This window comes from Pelmatolapia mariae, linkage group LG23 (assembly GCF_036321145.2).
Source record: "Pelmatolapia mariae isolate MD_Pm_ZW linkage group LG23, Pm_UMD_F_2, whole genome shotgun sequence".
NCBI lineage: Eukaryota > Metazoa > Chordata > Actinopteri > Cichliformes > Cichlidae > Pelmatolapia > Pelmatolapia mariae.
Genome location: NC_086246.1, coordinates 29,454,206 through 29,479,587, shown reverse-complemented (window position 1 = coordinate 29,479,587; position 25,382 = coordinate 29,454,206). Strand labels below are relative to the sequence as shown.

Here is a 25,382-nt window from a genome sequence, read left to right as displayed (position 1 = left end):
TGGATAATCAAAGGGGATTAGATTAAAAGGAGGATAAATTGACATAAAATGAGATAACAGTAAGAGAAATTAATATTTTTCCACTTTTTGATAATGCAAAGTTACTCCATCAGAATCAAAAAACAACTAAAAAGTATAGCAACTGCAAGTAACAAGATAAATCTAAAATAAAACCTCCCAGGATCGTTCTTGGAAGAAAAATATGAATAAATTGGCAGAATGTGTTACTGCATCATGCTGCTTGTAACTCCACCTGTGTCTGACTCCACAGAGACGACCAGTGGCCCCACAGTGACGCCTCACATCTACTTCTGCCGCTCGCCCAACATGGAGGACTTCACCTGCTGGTGGCATCCACTCAGTAACCTGACAGATGGCGAGCAAGTCACCCACATCCTCACCTACTCTACAGAGTATGAACACTGCACATTACAATTAAAAATATTTTATAAGTAAAACTAGCCCACATTGTAAAAATACATAGAAATGTACAAAAATACATCCTACAGGGATGGCAGGATATTATACCAACTGACAAATGTGGCTCTCCAAAATCCTGAACTGAACTCGATGGAAATGCTCCACAAAAGCAAAGATGCAAGGGGCATAAACCCGCTATATCAAAGTCAAAACTTATTCTGGGGTATAAATTTTTAAATGTGTTTTAATCAAATTTCCCTAGAGATTTTTTATACATGTCATACTGGCAGGTTAGGACTCTGAATTCAAACTCTTTCAATAAAAAGTTTATTGAAAAGACAACTAATGACGTACTGAAAACTGATGAGTTTGAGCAAAGACAAACAGCTGGGAGCTCTGTGATAGAGAGGAGAGGAGAAGGTTAGGTGGAGGCAAGCTCGTGTAGATGTGATTGTGGAGTAAGTGATAGAAATAGCCTTACCTGTGAATAGAGAGGTTTCAGTCCAGGAGGAGGTTTTCCAAGCAGAGCAGGAATCTGGATGTATCCAGGTAAGTCCTTTGAGTACAGGTTAGAGGTGTGACTAAGCAGAAGCAAGAGCTGGAGGCAGCACTGGACTCCATGGAACAGCAAATGAGGAACAGGGGAGTAAGGATCCAGACAAGGAGAGTGGAGGCTAGACAGACAGACAGACCAACAATATTAGCTCACTGATGACTGGGCACAGATTTCTGATTAGGAGAGCCCAGTTAGAAGCACTGACGTGAAGACAATCTGCCAGAGTCCATAACAAACAATAAGAGCCTTGTTTGAGCCTTGTTAAACTATAAAAGAAGCCCCAGATCAGCAGCACACTGAAGTTTCTGGGTCAGGTGAGTTTGTGCAGTTTGATTTCTCGTGCTTCGCGTCACTGGGAAGCGTTTGAGATATCCCATTTTAGCTGCTCTGAAATCCTTGCCTCCACCCCAGAGAGAAGGGTTACACCTCCTGGGTCTAGGTGCGGCTTGCCCCTCTGGGGGCGGGGGTACCTGGACCTGGGATATAGAGTATGTTTGGGAGTGTGATTGTCTGTGCAGTGTCTATTTGTGTCTGTCTACACGTTGGGTAAGTGCTCTGAAATCCTTAACACAGACTCATGTGGCCTCAGACAGATGCCAGCCGGCCCAGATGGCAGCCACAGCAAAGAAAATGCTGCCACTAATCAGGACAAATTGGATTGTGCTTTTGACCTCCACGTGGCTTCAGAGCTCCCACCAGTGCTTGTTTGGGAAAACAAATGTAGATCAGGGATTATCTGACAAAAAAAAGACAAAATTTCACCAAACAGCAAAGCAACTAGGAATAAAGTCACAGCTCAGAGAGGGAGATTACACTCTGCAGGCACACCTCAGTGCTGTTTGTGCTGCATGTTAATGAGGCTAAACACAATTTTGGGATTATGCTCCATATACAAAAGTTTGAAAACTTAAAGACAGGTTCCTTGACGTTCCTGCATTTGGAATATGATTTGACATTTTCTTTGGACTGGTTCTGAAACTGGTTTTAAGTTGGTTTTAGAGGCTGGGAATACCAGGTGGTGACTTGGTTTAGTCTTCGTTTTGAGGTATGATGGAAAACGTCTCTGAGCATCACTTCAGTCTCAGACAAATTAACCTCAGGTCCTCAGGAGTGAGATCATCTGTTGTGGGATTCCTTGTTTTTCTTTTGGTTGTAAACAGTTCTTCAGGACTCTGGGTGGATCTCTGAACTGCAGAGTGAAGCTACAACAATGGCTTCATGATGGCTATATATCAAATTGTCTAACACCACTAAACTCTGAAAACTTTATGCAAACCTGCTTAGAAGTTAAACAAAAAGTGTGAAAAAAAACAAAAAAAAACAAAAGAAAGGTATTGTATAAAAAGATGTCCAGTGTTAATTTACTGATTTCCTTTTTGTGTGTTAGTGCTTATCTAAATGTGTTTTTTCTTTGATTTTTTTGAAGGCAGGAGGCCAACCTTGAATGTCCAGACTATGTGACTGGCGGCCCCAACAGCTGCCACTTTGACAGCAGCCACACATCTATATGGACAGTGTACTGTTTGACCGTGACTGCCATAACCACCCACAGAAACTACACCTCCCAGCAGCACTGCCTGGATGTGGCAGAAATAGGTAAAGATGGAGATGGCATTGGCTTATCAATACTGATTCAAACTAACTCCATTACTTTAACTATTTGACTATTTTTAAACTCCAAATCGCAAACTTTATAGCAACACTGGAAGCCAGGGGATGATATTTTTCAATACAACCTCAGATGAATTATATCATATTAGACATTGACACTATTAATTTGACAAAAAATAATCCAAAATGCAGAAGCAGTGTGTGGAAAAACTATGTACACTCTTACTGCTTCCATAGGAATTTAGAGGACAAGTAGAAGCCAGGTGAAAAATCACTTGACTAACTGATGATCAAAAAAATGTGAGCACCTCTGTAAAAGTAGTGGTTTTCCAGTTTTCTGATCTGGATGATTCAGGTGTGTGTTCACATAAAGCCAAAGAGGACAGACATCAACAATGATCTTAGAAACTGCTGCCGATCATGCCAAGAGTGGACAGCTGAGAAAACTGACTCCAAATCTCAGAAAAGCTGCAGAAAAACAAAGAGCTACCTCTAAGAATCTACAGGCCTCATGTAGCATGTAACATGTTACATGTTAAAGTTCATGACTCTGCAGTTAGAAAAAGTCTCAACAAGGATGGATGTCTGGAAGCATCGGCAGGAGAAAGCTGAAGTTTCAACATTAGCATCATAATTTGTGGTCTCACTATAGATGGTTTTTTTTGTTTTCCTGAGCACCAAAGACAGGAAATAGAAACTAGAACTATTTACTGACACACAGCTAATGTTTCAAAACACATTTTATGTGTTTAACAGTTCAGACTGAAATTCCAGTCAACGTGACTTACAACTTGACAAATGCAGGCAGCGATGAAATGGGCCAAAACGCGCTGATTTCCTGGACCTACCCGGTGCCTGGCCACGTGCGGTATGGTTGGATCACACTGGTCTATGAGCTGCAGTACAGACATGTTACAGAGTCTGACAACTGGAAGGTACGGGGAGAAAACATGGAGAGGAACAATCATTATGACTTCTCTTTACTGTGGCAGTCTTATGTCATAAAAATAATACAATGGACTTGGGTAAAGGCGCTTGCATTTCCTGTTCTGGCAACGTTCTTTAGGGGAGAAAAGAAATGTTCATGTCCCTCAGGAGTGTGATTGAGTCAAATTTGGTCATTTAATTGGTCATTTATGAAGATTTATTGCACAAATACGTATAATTATTGTGATATTGAGTGTAAAATATACACACAAATACACTAAATATAGTGTATTACAAAAACATTGAGATGACAGTAATTTCATTGAGTCTAACTCTGGTGTGGGATGAATAAGAGTTTACTGTAGCTCACTGAAGTCAGGATGCGGCTGTGAGGAAGATGTTGGGTATTCTACAGTATCATCTGCACAGAAGATAAGCACAACTATGTTTAAAGTGCTGTGTGAAAAAAAAGTGAGCATGTTTAACTTGAACAAAGTCTCAGGGAGAAAAAGGAGGAATAATAAAAGAAACAACATAGGTAAGACATAGGAAGGTGCAGACAGAGAAAGATCTGTGAGTCTTGAAGAGTAAAAATAAACCAAGACAGAATACATAACATATCACAAAACTGTCACAATACCACAAAAATCAACAAACACAAGTATAAGTATATTTTTAATGGCAAGAAGGCAGCGGGCCCAGATGGCATCAGCTCGAGGGTCGTCAGGTCCTGCGCGGACCAACTGTGTGGTGTGATGGAGCACCTCTTCAACCTGAGCCTGAGGCTGGGAAGAGTCCCACAGCTCTGGAAAACCTCCTGTGTTGTACCAGTGCCAAAGACTTCACGCCCCAAGGACCTCAACAGCTACAGGCCGGTGGCTCTGACATCCCACCTGATGAAGACCCTGGAGCGGCTGGTCCTGGCTCAGCTTCGGCGCCTTGTGAGCTCATCACTGGACCCACTTCAGTTTGCCTACCAGCTTGGCATTGGAGCGGATGATGCCGTCATTCATCTCCTACATCGCTCCCTCGCTCACCTGGAGACCGCTGGGAGCACTGTGAGAATCATGTTCTTTGATTTCTCCAGTGCCTTCAACACTATTCTTCCCTCGGTTCTGAAGGACAAGCTGGAGAACTCTGGAGTGGACCATCACCTCACTACCTGGATTTTGGACTACCTCACCGACCGACCACAGTATGTGAGGACTCAGGGCTGTGTGTCGGACAGGGTCGTCTGCAGTACGGGGGCCCCACAGGGAACGGTTCTGGCTCCGTTCCTCTTCACCATCTACACTGCAGACTTCTCCCACAACTCCACCCAGTGCTTCCTGCAGAAGTTCTCTGATGACTCATCTATAGTCGGCCTCATCACTGATGGGGACGACAAGGAGTACAGAGGACTGACTCAGGACTTTGTGGACTGGTGCCAGCTGAACTACCTCCAGATCAATGCCAGTAAAACCAAGGAGCTGGTGGTAGACTTCCGCAGGCACAAACATCCTCCACTGCAACCACTGAACATCCAAGGTATGGACATTGAGACTGTGGACAGCTACAGGTACCTTGGTGTTCATCTGAACAACAAACTGGACTGGACTCATAACTCAGACGCCCTCTACAGGAAAGGGCAGAGCAGGCTGTACCTGCTGCGGAGACTCAGGTCGTTTGGAGTGGAGGGCCCACTCCTGAAGACCTTCTATGACTCTGTGGTGGCCTCAGCCATCTTTTATGGTGTGGTCTGCTGGGGTGGCAGCATCTCTGCTGGGGACAGGAAGAGACTGAACAGGCTGATCCGAAGGGCCAGCTCTGTTCTAGGATGCCCTCTGGACCCAGTGGAGGTTTTGAGTGACAGGAGAATGGTGGCTAAGCTGTCATCCCTGCTGGACAACATCTCCCACCCCATGCATGAGACTGTGACAGCACTGAGCAGCTCCTTCAGTGGGAGACTGCGGCACCCACGCTGTGGGACGGAGAGATTTCGCAGGTCTTTCCTCCCCACTGCTGTCAGACTCCACAACAAAGACTTTAACTGATCATACACACACATCCACAAATGTGCAATAACACAAATGTGCAATAATCTTTCTGGCACCGTTGTATTTTTCACTCTGTTGTATATAGTATTTGTATTCTATTTTTATCCTATTGTATATTTTATTCTATTTTATTCTACTGTATATAGTATTCTATTTTTATTCTATTCTGTACAGTTGTGTACTGTATTTATTCTTATTTTATTTTATTCTAATTGTCCTTCATAACTTTTGCACTGTCCACTTCCTGCTGTGGCAAAACAAATTTCCCACGTGTGGGACTAATAAAGGTCATCTTATCTTATCTTATCTTATCTTATCTTATCTTATCTTATCTTATCTTATCTTATCTTATCTTATCTTATAAAGAAACATCACAAAAGCAATGAAATACAAACAAACAAACAAAAAAATCTCAATAACATACAGACAAAAACCCAAAACACGGCAAAATAAAACAAAACAAAAAATAAATAAAATACAAAAGAAACCCAGGACTGTGAGAGACAAAGACTTTGACAACAGAGAGAATGAAAAACTTGGATTTTTAAAATTCATTACATTGACTTCTTTACTTTTCTGCTGACATATTTTCAAGAATAAAGTAGTTCATTATGGTCTGCATGTCATAGAACATGCTGTCTGTTTGCAGGTGAAGCATCCCCTGCGTGAGCCTCAGGTGGAGCTGCTTGGACTCCCTGTTGACGACTACGTGGTCCGAGTTCGTTGCCGTGCGCAGCACTCCAAGCTGTGGAGTGACTGGAGCACCACGCTGGTGATGAGCATCCCCCCAAAACCGTCTGCAGGTACGTCAGCAGGCAGATGGCAATATGGTGCTGATTTACATATTTTTTGATGATTTTTGAAGTTGTTTTTATTTGTTACCATTATTTTAGTTTTAATTGTAGTGAATACAGTTGTATTTGTACTTCTAATATTTGGTTTTTATAAATTTCTGGTATTTTTTCTCATTATGTCCATGTAAAACCAATTTGGCTATGCATTAAAAAAAATGTAAGCACTTTTTATGATAGCGCTTAACTAAAATTTATTAAGCAGGCGTAAAATCCCTTTGCATTTTGTGCACAGAATTTTTAGACATTAAGCACTTAAAACAAAATCCTTTGAACACAAAGTCCATGACAGCAGTGGTGCAGCAGGAAAGAACAAATGTGTCAAACATCCAGAGCTCGACAGTAGACATTAATCCTGCAGACTAAGCAGAGTCTTTCCAGGCCTTGATTACGGCTAAGTTCTGTAATTGCATTAAGCATATTTCTGTTACATGCATTATAGATGCTAAAATAATAATAAAAAATGACAGCTTCTTAGACACAGAATCTCTATAAGAACTGTAACTTTTCCAGTTAAATGTGTCACTGTGTCATAAAGCTGATGGAGAGCAGGAAACAGAAGCTGAGTAAATGTGTTTTACCTGTGCAGGTAAACTGTTGGTACTGATTCTGGAGACTGGAGTTGGTGTTCTGGCTCTGCTTGTTATCGCCTTTAGTCTTGTTCTACAGACCAAGAGGTGAGAAAAAACACATCTTTCCTTCAAAATAAAATTACTTGCTGACTTTTTATCAAATGCTATTCATTAACTTGGTTTTGGTCTTACCTTGATCGCTATAGTAGCTATAACATTAAAATGACCTTATTTAGAACCCTTAGAACCTCAGTTAGCAGAAGTTACTGCAGTCACACAGTCACAGTGTTGGAGGATGAATGTATTGTGTGTTTTTGTTTTCATTTTTGCTATTTTCAACCCTCCTCTCTGTCTGCGTTCACCTTCAGAATAAAAGAGTTCTTCCTTCCGGCCATTCCAAAATCACGGATTATTGGCATTGACCCCATGCTTTTGAAGGTAACTTGCCTGCATGCAGCGCTCCTTTCAGGGTTTAAGCCATTTGTTCTGACCTTGTACTTCTGCTCCTTTCTTTTCTTCCCTCCATTTGTCTCTTTTTTAAAATCTCTCTTCCCCCCTTTTTCTTATTGTATTGTCAAGTCTAATTTTTTCACTGTGTTTTGTTGCCCTTTTTTTTTTCTTTTTCCTAATTTTTCCATGTCCTCTTGCTTAATTTTATATTTACATTTTTAAGGCTAATTTGTTTCCCCATATCCTCCCTCATCTCTCTCTTCTTTTTAATCCCAAAAAGTTGATTCTGTTCATCTGGACGTAGAGTTTTCAGTGGGAGAAACGTTTCGTCACTCATCCAAGTGGCTTCTTCAGTCTCAGCTGACTGCAGGTTTCCCCAATCTTATAAACAGTACATTTGCATAATGACTGAAACCAGCCCACTGAAGGAACAATGGGCTGGGAGGTCAGTTCCTTAATCTTAATTATGCAAATTCTCATGGCCATTGATCAACCACTGATCAATGGCCATGAGTACCATTCACAGAGAGTTGGGGAATGGCTGCAATCACAGCATTGTAAGATGGCAAAAGATGTACCCTTAGGCCCCCTCCTCGATTCAGAGATGGTCTTTTCCCTTTTCAAGTAAATGGCCTCCTTGACTGTAAGTGTAAATAGACTGCAGAGTCCTGGCGTGACGAGGTAACTCTTCTGTGTTGTGCCATCCGCTTCACCAAAGGTTGTTTGGTTTCCCCGATGTATAAATCCTGGCAATACTCCTGGCACTTAACAGCGTATGCTATGTTACTCTGTTTGTGTTGGGGGACCTGATCCTTGGGGTGGACCAAGTTTTGGCGCAGCGTGTTTTGGGGTTTAAAAGCCACAGAAATGCAGTGTTTAGAAAAAATGCGTCTCTGCTGTTCCGAAACTCCTGACACATATGGGATCACTACAGGTTTTCGCTTAGGCAGCAGTTGTCCTTCTCTCCTGGATCAGCTGGAGCTTTCTTTAGTCGCCTTCCCAGCTTTGACAAATGTCCAGCTGGGATAGCAACATTTACTCAGGGCCTTCTTGATGTTCTTCTGCTTCCCTGGCCGCTGTGTCTGTGGGGATGGTGTTCACTCTATGTTGTAGCGTCCTAATGACACCCAGTTTATGCTCAAGTGGATGATGAGAGTCAAACCTTAAATACTGATCCATTGTTCATTCAGTGGTGCTAGATTCAGTCATTATGCAAATGTACTGTTTATAAGATTGGGGAAACCTGCAGTCAGCTGAGACTGAAGAAGTCACTTGGATGAGTGACGAAACGTTTCTCCCACAAAACGCTACGTCCAGATGAACAGAATCAACTTTTTGGGATTTACTTACCTGGATGATTGAGCATGCATCAAGACTCTTCTTTTTTAATTCTCATGCTTCACTCCATATATGTTTTTCCCTTCTCCATTCTCCTCTTATTTTATCACTTTGTCTTCCTGTAATTTCCTTTAAGATTATTGTTCTTCCTCTTTTCCCACTTTCTTCCATATCTTAATTTTCATTCTTTTTTTCAATTTTGTCTTTCTTTCCTCCTCCCACCCCCACCTCCATCCGTAGAAGGGGAACTTGGATGAAATCAATTGTCACTTCAGTAACTTCCACAGCTACAGGCCTCCAAGCCCCTCCGAGGAGGTCTGGGACCATGTGAGTGCCAATGACCTCTATCTAAACACACCAAAGGATAACAGTGACCCATGCAGCCCTACAGAATCAGAGAGGGACACCTTACTAGTTCCCTGCAACCCGGCACCCATGGAAGTGTCCGCCCACCATCAGCTCACAGCTCCAAACCCTACATTGATTGTGCAGAGTGTGCCGCCTTACTGCTCTTCTCCCACTGAAGCCTTCACCAAACCTCTGAGTATTCCTTCCCCGTGGCCGATGCTGAAGATCGTATCACTGCCCGGGACGGACTACAGCATGATGGAATATTCCTGCGGTCCCAATAGTGTCCTGGTCCCAGAACTCACTTTCAGCACCAGCCACTCACCACAAAACTTCTACACTTGTGTCCAGCTCTTAAAGGAAAGTGGCGAGGTGCATCGAGTGCCGTGCTTGGCATCTTTTCTGAGGGTTGATTTAGAAGCTACAGAGAAGGAAGAGAAGAAGAACGATGGGGATGACTCTGAGAAGAACGAGGCAGCTGTTCCTGTGCTGCCTGTTACTGTTGACAACAGTGGCTGACTGACAAGCAGTAGATCCAGATACTTAAAAAAAATGCATCCAACATGCAGACTTTTAACATATGCAAAGTGAAATCTGCTGTATCCTGCTGGTTTGACTGGAATCAGATCCTGTTCTTTATTTCTTTGCTTATTTGTTTAATTTAAAAAAAGAAAACCCCCCACAAATTCAGGCCACTCAGAGAAAACATTTAAGGATGAACAAAGAACAAGAGAAGCGAAAACTGACACAGAGTAGTAGATGAAATGCATCTGTGATTGCATATGATGTACGGTGAGTGTGAGTTGGAGTGTGAGGCGGCTGCAGAAAAACAACCATGGGAAAATACATAAGGGACATCTGCACATCCACCCGCAGTCAGCAGCACTGGTGTGACAGAGAATTCAGTTAGAAACGATACCCAGAGGGTAGCTCTGCAGGACACGGTCAGTCAGGTCATCAGTGAAGTTATTTTGTGGTTAATAAGCAGGAATTATTTTACCTTTGCTTTGGTAAGTGTCATTTGGATGTTCAGTCTGTTTTTGTGAAGATAAATGTGATAGAGGAGAGTCAACTTGGAGCATGAGCTCCGTCAACACAGCCCTCCAGATGCAGAGGAAAGTAGAGAGCGTGTATAAAAGCTGGTCTGCGGTTATGTTGCACTAACGTTGTGTATATATAATTTGTGTGTACTTTTTATATCATCAAATAACAAACTGATCAAAAACAATGTGAGAAAACTTTTGTGTAATAAAAAAAGACTGAACTCTTCTTCGATTAATAAATAATGCATACGAAATACAATTCATCCATTATTTAATGAATGCTGTGAGGTTTTGTCTCATCTCAGGATTACACAGTGAAAAACTCGGTATGGGAGGATTTGTTGTGTGTTTTTGTGTGTGTGCTGAGGAATGCCTCCCCTGCACCCTGGTGACACACCTGCACCCCAAGGCTCTGCATGTGTGGGTGGGTGTGGTGGAGCGGAAAGTAAGAGGCACATGGGGATGTGGAGGAATGTGTGTGTGTGTGTGTGTGTGTGTGTGTGTGTTTTATTGAGTGCTGGAATGACTTTTTCTAAACGGGGTGTTTAGACTGGTTTTTTTAATATCGGTATCTATAAAAGATAGTGGCTGGGTGACTCTGGTCTATATTTGATTTGCTTTTGTGATCATTGCTGTCTTTATGGGGGATATTCTAAAGGCAGGTGTTAATAATTTTATGATTTTAATGGTTTTAATATTTGTACAGAGTATCTACAGGGAAACCTCTCTAACATGTGCCCACATTATTCTGCCAATTCTTTCCTCCGGCCACTGTTTAGGAGCTGAAATCACTTACAAAAGTGCATTAGTTATGATTCTGCCATGAAAAAATGTTTGTTTCGCTTCAGAATAATTTTCCAGAATGTTTGACCTTTTATTTCTGGCATGAAATATGCTGTGTTTGTTACATGCGATCGGTGTTATGCAAATAAATCATTGTAAACAAATATTCTATAAAATCTATAAAGCATAGAACAAAACTCTTTTTTAATGTATAATAAGAAGATCAGTCACACTTAAATCAGGCGGAAGTAATAGAGTAAAAAAACATAACTGTACAGGGAGCTGAATTTGATTAATTACTCTTTCATCTGGACACTGGTGAAGCTTAAAGGTAAGTCTATCCTGTTGGTGCTCTTTAGTATGTGAGGCCAAACAATTAAAAATAATAATGCTCTGATCTTACTTCTTAAAGTAAAACTGTTCTTAATTCTTTATTACGCTGCACAAACTTTTGTCAGGTCCTGAAGCGGACTGTGATCATGCAACATGAACATGATTTACCCAACATGTTACAGCATTTGGCCTTTTATTATTTAGTCCTCAAGTCCATTGGCAGCTGAACATTAATATAGTAGAAAAGTTGTGTACAACCAACAGCACACAGTGTGCTTTGAGGTAGCAGCCAAGAAAGATATAGTTTGTGTCTGTGAGCACCCGCACGTTCAGGTATTGTATTGTATTCAAAAGGTTTTCTTCATGTAATGATCTGCTAGAGGATGTGGGGAACCATAGCCCCGTCCCCAAGGGCATGAAGCAGGCATGGAGGAGATCCAGGCCCCAGACATCCAGAGGCCCGCAGAGCGTGAGAGCCCAAGGAGTACCAACAGAGGTGCAACCGTGCCACTCTCCTGGAAAGAGCTAAGGAGAGCCCCAGACGAGGGGTCACCCAGCAGCCACGGAGCAGAAGCCAGAGGGGGCTGTGGTGATGTGCCTGTGGGCTCTGCCAACATCCAGCCGTGCCACAGTGGACCAAGCCCGAGGTCCAAGGGCCCCCCATCCCCATACAAATACTCGTCACTCGCCCAATGTAGAAACAAACATAAATGGACACTGTACACACCCTCTCCAAACATGCTCTATATTAAATCAAATTGTTGAATGTTGTCATTGTGTTTCTTAAATATGTGAAGTCTTAGTTCAAACTATAGGATCAAAGACATTCCTTTGATCCTGACCACCTCTCCAGCCACTCTGTGCTGTGGGAGGTTTTATTGTAGATACATCCTATCTGGAAGATCTGTTTCTTGTGTTGTAAGCTTCCTGCTTTTATGATCCTTTTGGCGAGCAGGAGGGGACACACACACACACGTGCTTACACGTGCACACACACATAGTGCCCTGTCTTAGAACCATTGGGGGGTTTTACGGTGGTGGTGCTTGTGTTGTTTTGTATTGTGTATTGTGTGACAGTTACAGTTTAACTGTCATGGGAATAAATAGCTGCGAGGAGAGCTGCTCTTTGAAGGATTTGGGCTAGAGACAGGTGAGGAGCATTTAGCTCCACTGCCTGGTTCTGACCAAGCCTTTCCTTGTTAGCGAGTTAAAGACCGGTTGAAGATGTTCTGTTTTGTCTTGCGTTCTTCATGAGGAATAAGTCTCTAAACTAGTGGGGCCTGTGGAAACACAGACTCAACACTCTATATCCCAGGTCCAGGCACCACCACCCCTGAGGGGTGATGGTACCCAGACCCAGGAGATGTTAGCCTTTTTCCTGGGGTGGAGACAAGCAGACCACACCCGGTCCCGGAGCAGCAGGGAGACCCCCCCACCAGACGGCCAACTCTTCCTCCCAGCCCCTCCGTCCCGATGGTAAACAGAGAACGGGAGTGTGAAGACCCCATGCCTCCCCTCTTCCCGCACATATGTGATGCTGCTGCATGCTGTTCTAAAGTGTATTTAAAACATGGAAGAGGCATGGTTCTTCCTGCCAGAGAGCAGCCTTCATGCATTTAAAATTGAGAGACGGGCACCGACACCAGAGTTGAGGTTAAATACCCAGACTGTCCTCTGGATGCCGTATAACATGCTCACCCCCAAGGCCCTATACAGTGGCTTGCAAAAGTATTCGGCCCCCTTGAACTTTTCCACATTTTGTCACATTACAGCCACAAACATGAATCAATTTTATTGGAATTCCACGTGAAAGACTAATACAAAGTGGTGTACATGTGAGAAGTGGAACGAAAATCATACATGATTCCAAACATTTTTTACAAATAAATAACTGAAAAGTAGGGTGTGCGTAATTATTCAGCCCCCTGAGTCAATACTTTGTAGAACCACCTTTTGCTGCAATTACAGCTGCCAGTCTTTTAGGGTATGTCTCTACCAGCTTTGCACATCTAGAGACTGAAATTCTTGCCCATTCTTCTTTGCAAAACAGCTCCACAACTGCCCTGTGACGGCCTCAGAGGTTGTCTAAGAGAATATTGGGAACAAGGACACCATGAAGTCCAAAGAACACACCAGACAGGTCAGGGATAAAGTTATGGAGAAATTTAAAGCAGGCTTAGGCTACAAAAAGATTTCCCAAGCCTTGAACATCCCACGGAGCACTGTTCAAGCGATCATTCAGAAATGGAAGGAGTATGGCACAACTGCAAACCTACCAAGACAAGGCCGTCCACCTAAACTCACAGGCCGAACAAGGAGAGCGCTGATCAGAAATGCAGCCAAGAGGCCCATGGTGACTCTGGACGAGCTGCAGAGATCTACAGCTCAGGTGGGGGAATCTGTCCATAGGACAACTATTAGTCGTGCACTGCACAAAGTTGGCCTTTATGGAAGAGTGGCAAGAAGAAAGCCATTGTTAACAGAAAACCATAAGAAGTCCCGTTTGCAGTTTGCCACAAGCCATGTGGGGGACACAGCAAACATGTGGAAGAAGGTGCTCTGGTCAGATGAGACCAAAATGGAACTTTTTGGCCAAAATGCAAAACGCTATGTGTGGCGGAAAACTAACACTGCACATCACTCTGAACACACCATCCCCACTGTCAAATATGGTGGTGGCAGCATCATGCTCTGGGGGTGCTTCTCTTTAGCAGGGACAGGGAAGCTGGTCAGAGTTGATGGGAAGATGGATGGAGCCAAATACAGGGCAATCTTGGAAGAAAACCTCTTGGAGTCTGCAAAAGACTTGAGACTGGGGCGGAGGTTCACCTTCCAGCAGGACAACGACCCTAAACATAAAGCCAGGGCAACAATGGAATGGTTTAAAACAAAACATATCCATGTGTTAGAATGGCCCAGTCAAAGTCCAGATCTAAATCCAATCGAGAATCTGTGGCAAGATCTGAAAACTGCTGTTCACAAACGCTGTCCATCTGATCTGACTGAGCTGGAGCTGTTTTGCAAAGAAGAATGGGCAAGGATTTCAGTCTCTAGATGTGCAAAGCTGGTAGAGACATACCCTAAAAGACTGGCAGCTGTAATTGCAGCAAAAGGTGGTTCTACAAAGTATTGACTCAGGGGGCTGAATAATTACGCACACCCCACTTTGCAGTTATTTATTTGTAAAAAATGTTCCACTTCTCACATGTACACCACTTTGTGTTGGTCTTTCATGTGGAATTCCAATAAAATTGATTCATGTTTGTGGCTGTAATGTGACAAAATGTGGAAAAGTTCAAGGGGGCCGAATACTTTTGCAAGCCACTGTATGTATGTGCTATGATAGTGTGAGTAATGTGGATGTATAGGATGTGGAATAAAATTTAGTTACAGGTGGCCAGAAGGGGACAGAGGAGGAATGCCTCACCTGCACCTTAGTGACACACCTGCACCCCAAGGCCCTGCATGTGTGGGTGGGTGTGGTGGAGCGGAAAGAGGGAGGCACATGGGGATGAGGAAGGAAGTTAGAGGGGGTAAGTAGCCCCTCCTTGGGGCCAGCTCCCCCGCTGACCCCAGTAAGCACCAGGGGCCCATTAATGGAACCCGAAACAAGTTCCACTAATGTGCTAGGGCGTCTGGGGATTCCCTAGGGATGCTTTCCCTGGAGGGCTTAACCCGGGGGTTGTTGTCATGACCTGGTTAGGGGCTGTGGTGGCTCTTGGATGGTGTTTTCCTCATGGCTGCGTGCAGCAGGGCTGGGAGAGGGTCTGTCCTGGCGGATATAGGTTACTGATCGTTAGCCTGGCTGCCCCTGGGTGGGTCCGGGATGGGTGTGGGGGCTTGGGGTTCTTGGAGTGCTCTGCCTCCAGGCTGGGGCTCTGGCCTTGGGGGCTTGGGTCCTGGTTGGTGTGTCGCTGAGGTTGTGAGCAGGTGGGTGCACGGGGGTCAGCCCTGGCGCGGGGGCCTCTGGTGCATCGGCTAAACTGGGGGGCTCTTCATTTGGTGGGGAGGTTATTACATCCTTGCAGGAGTTCTCTGCTCTCCAGGAGTTCACTCTGTGGGTGGGGAAGATATATAGGAGAGGTGGAGAATGAACTTAACCTGGCTGTTCCGTTGTCTTATGTAGTCTGGGAGATGATTGGATGATGGGGTGGGTACAGTTTCCTCTGCGGTGGGGTCAGGTGGGTTGCCACAGGTTCTCTCGGGCTTGGCGGTGATGCTGCCATGGGCTGGATGGGCCTGGGACCCCTGCCCTTGGTGGATTCCAGAGAGCGGGGATGCCTACCAAGGTCAGTGGGGGAGCTGGCCCCAGGGAGGGGATACTTGCCCCTCCCTTCCTTTCCTCCCCATCCCCATGTGCCTCCCTTTTTCCGCTCCACCACACCCACCCACACATGCAGGGCCTTGGGGTGCAGGTGTGTCACCATGGTGCAGGGGAGGCTTCCCCCCTCTGTCCCCTGCTGGCCACCTGTGCCTCAATTTTATTCCACATCCTATACATCCACATTACTCACACTCTCATAACACATACATATAGGACCCTGGGGGTGGGCATGTTATACGGCATCCAGAAGACGGTCTGTGTATTCAACCTCACCTCTGGCACCGGTGCCCACCTCTCAATTTTAAAAGCATATAGAGATTGAGGGTTCTCGGTAGGGGCAGTGCTGACACCCGCTGCTCTCTGACAGGAAGCACCATGCCCGCCCATGTTTTAAATGCAGTTTAGAACAGCACGCAGCAACACCACATATGAGCGGGTAGACGGAGGTATGGGGTCTTCACACACCCATGTTCTGTGTTAGCCATTGGGGCGGAGGGGCAGGGAAGAGGAGTTGGCCATCTGGTTGGGGTCTGGGATGCGGGGCCTCCCTGCTACTGTGGAGCTGGGGGCGGTCTGCTTGTCTCCACCCCAGGAAAAAAAGGGTAACATCTCCTGGGTCTGCATGCGGTTTCCCCCTCTGGGGGCGAGGGTACCTGGACCTGGGGTATAGAGTATGTTTGGGGAGTGTGATTGTCTATACAGTTTCCATTTGTGTCTGTCTCCACATTGGGTGAGTGCCGAGTATTTGTATATGTGTGCATGAGAGTGAGAATGCACTCGTCAGGGGTTCAAATCCACTGAATGGCTACCCTGAGGTACCCCTGAGCAAGGTACCGTTCCTGCTCCCTGATGCGCTTGCTTAGTGGCTGCCCACTGTGTCACTGAGTGAATGGGTCAAATGCAGAGAAAGTAATTTCCCCACGTGGATCAATAAAGTATACATTATTATTATTATTAGACTCCACTTCTCAGGCCCCAGGAGGTAAAAGGACACAGGTGAGCCTGTTCTGAACTGAAACAGGAATAAATGTAAAAAATGTTGAAAATGTAGACAGAACCCAGAGTGCAAGAGTGACCAGAGCTAAAGACTTAAAATCATTTAATTGAAAATTGTGGGTCCAAAACCCAGGACCATGAGAACATTACATCACCAATTAGACTTCTGAGCGTCATCAGAGAAAAATTTGTAGCAGCTCAGAAAAAGAAAAACATAAGGAAATAGAAACAAACACTGTTGGCTGCTCTTTGTCTCCATATAAACTGTCTTCAAGGCATTTTAGAAAAAAAAGAAAAAAAAATTAAGATAGTCATCAAAACTCATCTGACTAATGTCACTGTGTTGTACACTGTTGACTTCATGAACACAGTACCGGTGCTCATACTTCATCAATATTTCCATGTAATGATGATGAGAAGAGAGAAAACAAACAACTACTACTATGATGACTACTTCAGATCTAAAACTGCTTGTGTTCCTTGAAGGCTGCTCTGTCCATGATGTTGTTGAGCGAGCAGATGTCACTCATTCACACAAAATGAATCCATGTAAACACAACAAGTGGCTCTAAGTGATCACTGCACATTATATTATTGTAGTGTGTGTGAACAGGCTGATGGTTATTGGTGCCTCCCAGAGAAGGATCAGTGTGTGACACTCACTCCAGGACTTGGACTTTGTGCAGATGTGTGATGAGAGGGAGCAGCAGCTGGTCAGTGAGCTGACAGTGACTGAGGTCCAGCTCTGTCAGCCCTTTACACGAGTCCAGCATCTGGAACAAAGCCCCACAGGCCCTCTGATCCAGCGTGCTGTGACTGAGATCCAGCTCTCCACCCAGGGCTCTACACAGGGACACCGCCCGCCTCACTGTGTCCCTCTCACTGTTCACAGGAACCAGAGACAGGAGCTGGAGGAGGACAGTTTTACTGACTCTAAACAGGACAAACAGAGCAAAGAGAAACTGTCAGGATGCATCAACACCAGTGTGAACGAGCTTCTCTCTGGTTTAGAGTCTTCAGTTGTCTTTCTTACCTGAGGCGGACCCTGTGGAGGACAGGAAACAGCAGGTCCAGCACGCTGTCCTCCACCTCACAGTCTCGCAGGTCGAGCTGTGTGTCCCGGCTGCTGTGTGTCAGGATGGTGGAGACGGCCCTGCAGTCATCAGCAGTCAGACTCAGAGGCTCAGGCTGATCCTCCTCTGGTAGTTCCACACAGGAGGAGCAGGACAGAGCCAAGCTGTGCTGCAGAGTCCTCAGCAGGCCTGACGCTGCCTCCTGCTGGACGTCACAGGCAGCACAGCAGTGGATGAACCTCAGCAGCTGATTCCTGTCAACACTGCAAGGAAAACACATGCAGAAATACAAAATGATAAAGAGAGGTGATGTTAACAGGTCAAATTAGGCTTGTGAATTTCTCTTTCAAATTACTAACGGTACTGTTTGACACTTCAAACATATCCTTCAAGGCCACCTGCGCAGACTGCGAACTGTTGACTTTCACTTAACTGGGTGAAAGGAGACTCTGTCAAACTGAACACAGGACACACATACACGCGCACACACACGCAAGTAATACCCATCCCAAACGCCTCTGATGAATGTCATATGCTTACATGGTGTACATGTAAAAATTCATGTGCTTTTTTGTGCTGAGGTGTTTTTGTACTGTCCTCAAACTGGTCTCCCAGTTAGGAGCCCGGTTCGAGTAGAGTTCTTTTTTTTTCCTCTTCTTGCTCCTTATGTGTGTACTTTCACTGATTTTCTTTATGGTGCGACTACGTCTGCAGCCTGAGACGGAAGCTGCTGGAAACTCTCTTCACTCAGTCTGCAGACATCATAAATATAAAATATGCTTTAAAGCAAAAATGTAGATTTTATTTGGCCTGTGATGATCAGGAAATACATTTATTTTAGAGGACCATCATGGAGCAGCAGTTTAATGAGACCCTGAGCAGGGATGCAGCTCTCAGTCAGGTCTAACCGTCCGACTGTCCAGTATCTCAGCAGGGAAGCCAAACTACTGACAGCCCTCAACAATACTCTGTGTGATGGTCGGGCTTTCTTAGACACAAGAGAAAGCTCTTCAACAGCCAGTGGACAGACCACTCTGTCTCTTCTTACCCACTGAAACAGGAGCAAGGACATGTCGATGGAAAGCCTGAAGATCAAAGAGACAAAAGAGCAGAAATGATGAACACCAAGAACTAAAGATTCAAAGTGGACAGCAGATAAATGGTGTTATAAGAACAAGAGAGTCATGATTTCACTTCCTGCCTCAGACTGTGTAGTTGTGTTGTGTGTCTAAAGAGGAGAGCAGCTCCTCTGGCAGACATCTTGCTGGGTGTGAGGATGAGATCCACTTTAGAGCCACACAGTCTGAGAACTCTCCCCACAGACCAGCAGCTTTTCCTGTGTAACTCTCCTGTTAAGAGCAGCTGGAACCCCAGGAGCTGCAGCAGAGACTTCAGCTGCTGGGCCTCCTCTCTGGATCTTACAAACATGGATGTACACACACTCTGGAAGAAGTCTGGATCACAGCTGAAACACAGTGAAGATGAGAAAACAGTGGATAGGTGACATTCTTATATTGTGTAATCAAGGACATACAAACTGAATATTATAACAACTGATTAAATACAGTATGTGTGTTGTGATGCTGTGATGAACTCACACTGCATCAAAATTGTACATACTGTGAATGTATTACTGAGCAGAGAGTAGGCATTATTATTCTACATTCTTAGTCTGTAAATCAGGAGCTCCTTTAAAAAAATCCTTAAAGACTAACTAATAGCTTTATTTACCTGAGCTGTGAGATATAAGGCAGACACTGAAGGAAACTCCTCACTTCACTCTCTTCATGTGAGCAGCCTGTCAGCTTCACTTGTTTCTTCTCTGGTTGGAGTTTCAGCACTTCCAGGAGGATGGAGGTCTTTCTCTCTGAGAGCTTTATGGACCAGACTGGAGGAGCTGAAAATACTGACTGTAATGATGGAAGGACACTCAAGCCTGTTTTAGTCTCACTACACTTCACATGAGAGTACAGATCCAACAGGAAATCACAATGAAATTCCCTTTCATTGGTGTTCATGTCTCTCTCATGAAGAGGGAATGTTTGATATGTGCACACTGATGATAACAGCTCCAGTATCTTCTCTCCTGTCTGCTGTTCTCTCTCTGCTGCTGCACAGAACAGATTCATAAAGAAAGTGAGTGCTCCTGATCTCTGACGATCAACTCTGGAACAATGAGAAGGAAACATTTAGTGATGATTGATCTAAATATAAACACACACTACTGATGGACTCCATCTTGTCCATGTGTGTCCTGTATATAATGAAAGTCCATTTTAAAGCCATCTTCCATCAGAGCTGTCATGGTTTGGAAGGGAAACTGTGTGGAGATGAGTGGTGTTGTCCCAGGCGCAGACAAAGATGCAAGGGAGTGTTTTGAACAGAATTCGAGCCTTTACTGACGGCTGAACAAAAAACAAAAGGAAAAACAAGCCTCAACCTAAACTGGGAAAATGAACTGTAACATAACATGAACCAGAAACTACAAAAACACGACGGGATGGAGAGCAGAGGTTACACCAGGGTGACAGGCAGACGGACAAACGAAGAGGACAGGGGAAAATGCACTATATGTACACACACAGAGGGAGACAAGGAATGACAAATAGGAGGGTGACACAGCTGAACCCAATTAGACAAGACTATCAGGAAGCAACCCAGAAAACATGAACATAGCCATAACACAAGGGCGGCACAGAGCAAATTTAAACACTGGGAATTATAACAAATACCCCAAAACTAAGAAAACCACAGAATATTAATAAATATAAAACATAAACACAGAGTCCACTGACTATGGACCATGACAAGAGCAGCTGAACATTGCTTTTAGACTGTTACTGACTCACCGCACAAACACTAATGTGTGAAATCACAGGATTAGTGAACTGTAACTGTCATTTTATTTACTGTCTGACTTTAGAGATTAAAACACTAAATATCAACAATATAGAAACACACAGAGTAGAACAACATCATATCTTGTACAACAGCAGCTTCACCTGCTGCTCAGATCACTCATGTGGAAATCACACTTATGCCATGCATCTGCATGTCCTATTATAGTAAACTGAAAAGAATGCTACTTCATCTGAGTAACAGATTTTATTTTATTTTTCATTTTTTTACTTGAAGCTGGTGGGACACTCTAAAAAGCAATGCCAGGCTTAACTTGTGGTTTTCAAGACTTTTCATCATTTTCATGACTGTGTTATTGTTACTGAGCTACAGTTCTCTTATTTATCACATTATTTCATTATTTTCATACAGGGAGAAGATTATCACATGTTTCAGACTGTTTCAGTCAAATAGTTCAAATAATAAAATCTGTGTACTCCACACGCTTCTGTGATTCACTTGTTCAGTCACACAGGGACCTTCATTAACTTAAATCAGCTGGTATCAACCCAGTGAAACACAACTGATTTTAAACATTCAAAATATGTTAATCATAACAACTATAAAATTAACTAACATAAAATAAAAACAATATTTTGAAACAAACAAATTATATTTTATACACTTAAGTAATTGATAAAAAGGCTTCCTTTTTCTGAACTGATAACACGTGTATTTAAAATATAAGCCTTCAAGGCAACAAATAAACACAGTGGCGTTAAGAGAATAATCTTTCTCTCTGAAATTAGGAAGTGTAGAACTACAATTGAACCCCCAATCATCATATTATATGTACACATAGTCTTGATGATTAAAATATAATATTAAATGATACTTAAACAGTACTTAAAATACATTTTCTATTGATTGAGCTGTGAGATATAAGGCAGACACTGAAGGAAACTCCTCACTTCACTCTCTTCATGTGAGCAGCCTGTCAGCTCCACTTGTTTCTTCTCTGGTTGGAGTTTCAGCACTTCCAGGAGGATGGAGGTCTTTCTCTCTGAGAGGTTTATGAACCAGACTGCGGGAGCTGAAAATACTGACTGTAATGATGGAAGGACACTCAAGCCTGTTTTAGTCTCACAGTCCTTCACATGGGAGTACAGATCAGACAGGAATTACATTGAGATTAATCATCCATGTATTTCTCATTAAAAGGCAATCTTTCATTTCTGCACACCGACTATAACAGCTTCTCTTCTGGCTCCAGTTCGCGCTCTGCTTTTTCAAGCATTAACATGATTTCAGTGGAGTGTACACTGTAAAATTCAATTAGTTATCTCAACTTTAAAAATGGATGCAAACCGATTGTGCTTAAAAAAAAAAAAAGTAAAGAGAAGTAGGTATTTTAAGTTGTACCAAAGAGTGCCTAGATATGCACCTAGTGCATAGACATAAATTTAAGCAACCAAAACAATCAAGTAGCATGTACTTGATTAACTTACTTTAGATGTACTATTCACTTAGTAAAGACTACTCAGAATTACTATTTCAGTCTACTTAATCGCTGCCTGTGAAATTTACTCTGTTTAATCCATAAAACATATCAAAGTTGGGCTGACTTGGAATTTCTAGGTTACATTTACTTGAACAGCAATCTGACTTACTTGCTAAAACAATGCAACCAATTGCACCTAAAAAAAACCTACTAAGTGTTACATGCCTTCAATATCTATACATAAATCAAAACAGGTTCCAATCTTCTAAAATAATCTGAATTATAATGGAACATGATAAATTTGTTAAACATAAATTTTACATGTGTTGAAAGTTTGATTAAATTGTATCAATGTACTGTATATTTCTTGGAACAATCCATCTGAGTTCATTGATGAAGGTGAGTTGGACACCTGTGCCCTGTCATCATCAGAGACAGCTCTTGAATATATCAGTCTCTCCTTACTTCCATCAGGAAAACTGGTTCTTCAAGGCATAGCACCACACCATCACAATGCATCCCCACTAGGGATGTTCTTGGCATCTAAAATGTAAATTTAGTCAACTAGTCTAAAAGTAAGAGAACACCCGGCAAACTGTTGAAATTTTAAACAATTTAATTGACACAGTCAGAAAAAAAACTGCACATATGTGAGAGCCATTTCAATTTCTGTCTAATAGTGGGTTGTAGCCCCAACTAGTAGTGGGTGGCTGCATTTTATCGCACTGTTAATCATCACTGTACAGTAACACCTGGGGGTAATGTGGCAGCAACTGTCACATTAATGGTGCCAACAATAATATTGATTTGCCTTAAATCAACATGCAGATGATGAATCAAACATCTGGATCATCATCTCACTGCACTCACACTGAGGCTACGTACAAAATAATACGTTTTTGTTTGAAAACGCATCGTTTTCTCTCCGCTTTGGCCTCCCGTCCACACTGAGACGGCATTTTCACTCATGGAAAACGCATACATTTGAAAACGGTGCTTTCGCGTCACAGTGTGGTCAGCGAAAACTGAGACTTTCTAAAATGATGAGGCATGTTAGTCATATGATGCAGTCAAGTGACCAATTAAACTAGGATAGCGGAGGACATTATACAGAAGTTGTTTTATTTGCTCTCAATTTTGACAGCCCTATTAAAGATTAATATCAGTCTGTACATGCTCCAGATAGCTTTTCTTCAAATTCTTTAACTCTCACTCGCTTTTGCAACTTTGTACTTTTGTGTTACTCGCAGCAACAACTCCACCTCATTGTTAGTCCATTTAAAAAACTCAGTGCTTTTCCTCAACATTTTGCCGCGGTGTTTCAAAGAGCCGGAAAGTAAATGTGCGGCAGACCGAAATGAGGCAGGTCGAATCTTCTTGCGTTTCACGCATGCGCAGGACTGGAACGTAAGCATTTTCGGCCATTTCAATGTGGACGCACAACTCTGTGAAAACGACTGAAGATGCTAGTGTGGACGCAAAGTGTTTTCAGACGAAAATGTCGTTTTCAAATCTATCCGGGCTAGCGTGGAGGTAGCCTGAAACCTGCAGTGCTTCTGCTGACACACTCTTGGTCATGTGACTGTACAGACAGACTCACACAGAGCTCAAAGCAAGAAGTGGAAATCAGACTGCAGATGGACTCATGGGATATTTACTGAATATGATTTTTTAAATATCATTAAATACCTACAGAACCATTACAAGCATTACATTTAACTGTATACAGTAGCTTGTAAAAGTATTCGGCCCCCTTGAACTTTTCCACATTTTGTCACATTACAGCCACAAACATGAATCAATTTTATTGGAATTCCACGTGAAAGACCAATACAAAGTGGTGTACACGTGAGAAGTGGAACGAAAATCATACATGATTCCAAACATTTTTTACAAATAAATAACTGCAAAGTGGGGTGTGCGTAATTATTCAGCCCCCTGAGTCAATACTTTGTAGAACCACCTTTTGCTGCAATTACAGCTGCCAGTCTTTTAGGGTATGTCTCTACCAGCTTTGCACATCTACAGACTGAAATCCTTGCCCATTCTTCTTTGCAAAACAGCTCCAGCTCAGTCAGATTAGATGGACAGCGTTTGTGAACAGCAGTTTTCAGATCTTGCCACAGATTTTCGATTGGATTTAGATCTGGACTTTGACTGGGCCATTCTAACACATGGATATGTTTTGTTTTAAACCATTCCATTGTTGCCCTGGCTTTATGTTTAGGGTCGTTGTCCTGCTGGAAGGTGAACCTCCGCCCCAGTCTCCAGTCTTTTGCAGACTCCAAGAGGTTTTCTTCCAAGATTGCCCTGTATTTGGCTCCATCCATCTTCCCATCAACTCTGACCAGCTTCCCTGTCCCTGCTGAAGAGAAGCACCCCCAGAGCATGATGCTGCCACCACCATATTTGACAGTGGGGATGGTGTGTTCAGAGTGATGTGCAGTGTTAGTTTTCCGCCACACATAGCGTTTTGCATTTTGCCCAAAAAGTTCCATTTTGGTCTCATCTGACCAGAGCACCTTCTTCCACATGTTTGCTGTGTCCCCCACATGGCTTGTGGCAAACTGCAAACGGGACTTCTTATGGTTTTCTGTTAACAATGGCTTTCTTCTTGCCACTCTTCCATAAAGGCCAACTTTGTGCAGTGCACGACTAATAGTTGTCCTATGGACAGATTCCCCCACCTGAGCTGTAGATCTCTGCAGCTCGTCCAGAGTCACCATGGGCCTCTTGGCTGCATTTCTGATCAGCGCTCTCCTTGTTCGGCCTGTGAGTTTAGGTGGACGGCCTTGTCTTGGTAGGTTTACAGTTGTGCCATACTCCTTCCATTTCTGAATGATCGCTTGAACAGTGCTCCGTGGGATGTTCAAGGCTTGGGAAATCTTTTTGTAGCCTAAGCCTGCTTTAAATTTCTCAATAACTTTCTCCCTGACCTGTCTGGTGTGTTCTTTGGACTTCATGGTGTTGTTGCTCCCAATATTCTCTTAGACAACCTCTGAGGTCGTCACAGAGCAGCTGTATTTGTACTGACATTAGATTACACACAGGTGCACTCTATTTAGTCATTAGCACTCATCAGGCAATGTCTATGGGCAACTGACTGCACTCAGACCAAAGGGGGCTGAATAATTACGCACACCCCACTTTGCAGTTATTTATTTGTAAAAAATGTTTGGAATCATGTATGATTTTCGTTCCACTTCTCACGTGTACACCACTTTGTATTGGTCTTTCACGTGGAATTCTAATAAAATTGATTCATGTTTGTGGCTGTAATGTGACAAAATGTGGGAAGGTTCAAGGGGGCCGAATACTTTTGCAAGCCACTGTATATGTCTATATGTATATGTTTATTAGGAGATGTAAATAAATGAAGTTG

At 43.4% G+C, this 25,382-nt stretch overlaps 1 protein-coding gene across 1 annotated transcript; it reads left to right on the top strand.

The window, feature by feature from the left end:
- The first annotated feature begins 219 nt into the window (after positions 1-219).
- LOC134621213 (prolactin receptor-like) lies at positions 220-9,628 on the top strand. The gene is made up of 7 exons (XM_063467644.2): positions 220-413; positions 2,403-2,572; positions 3,344-3,522; positions 6,200-6,353; positions 6,991-7,078; positions 7,342-7,411; positions 9,002-9,628. Exons 1-7 carry the CDS (start codon positions 220-222, stop codon positions 9,626-9,628), a joined length of 1,482 nt encoding a protein of 493 aa, XP_063323714.2.
- Positions 9,629-25,382: the final 15,754 nt, after the last annotated feature.

Bases quoted from the DNA above. Each gene is read 5' to 3' on its own strand.
- LOC134621213 (XM_063467644.2), top strand. From the start codon at position 220: ATGTGTTACTGCATCATGCTGCTTGTAACTCCACCTGTGTCTGACTCC. The intron at 414-2,402 runs GTATGAACACTG...ATTTTTTTGAAG, and splicing joins ATCCTCACCTACTCTACAGA to GCAGGAGGCCAACCTTGAAT. The intron at 3,523-6,199 runs GTACGGGGAGAA...GTCTGTTTGCAG, and splicing joins CAGAGTCTGACAACTGGAAG to GTGAAGCATCCCCTGCGTGA.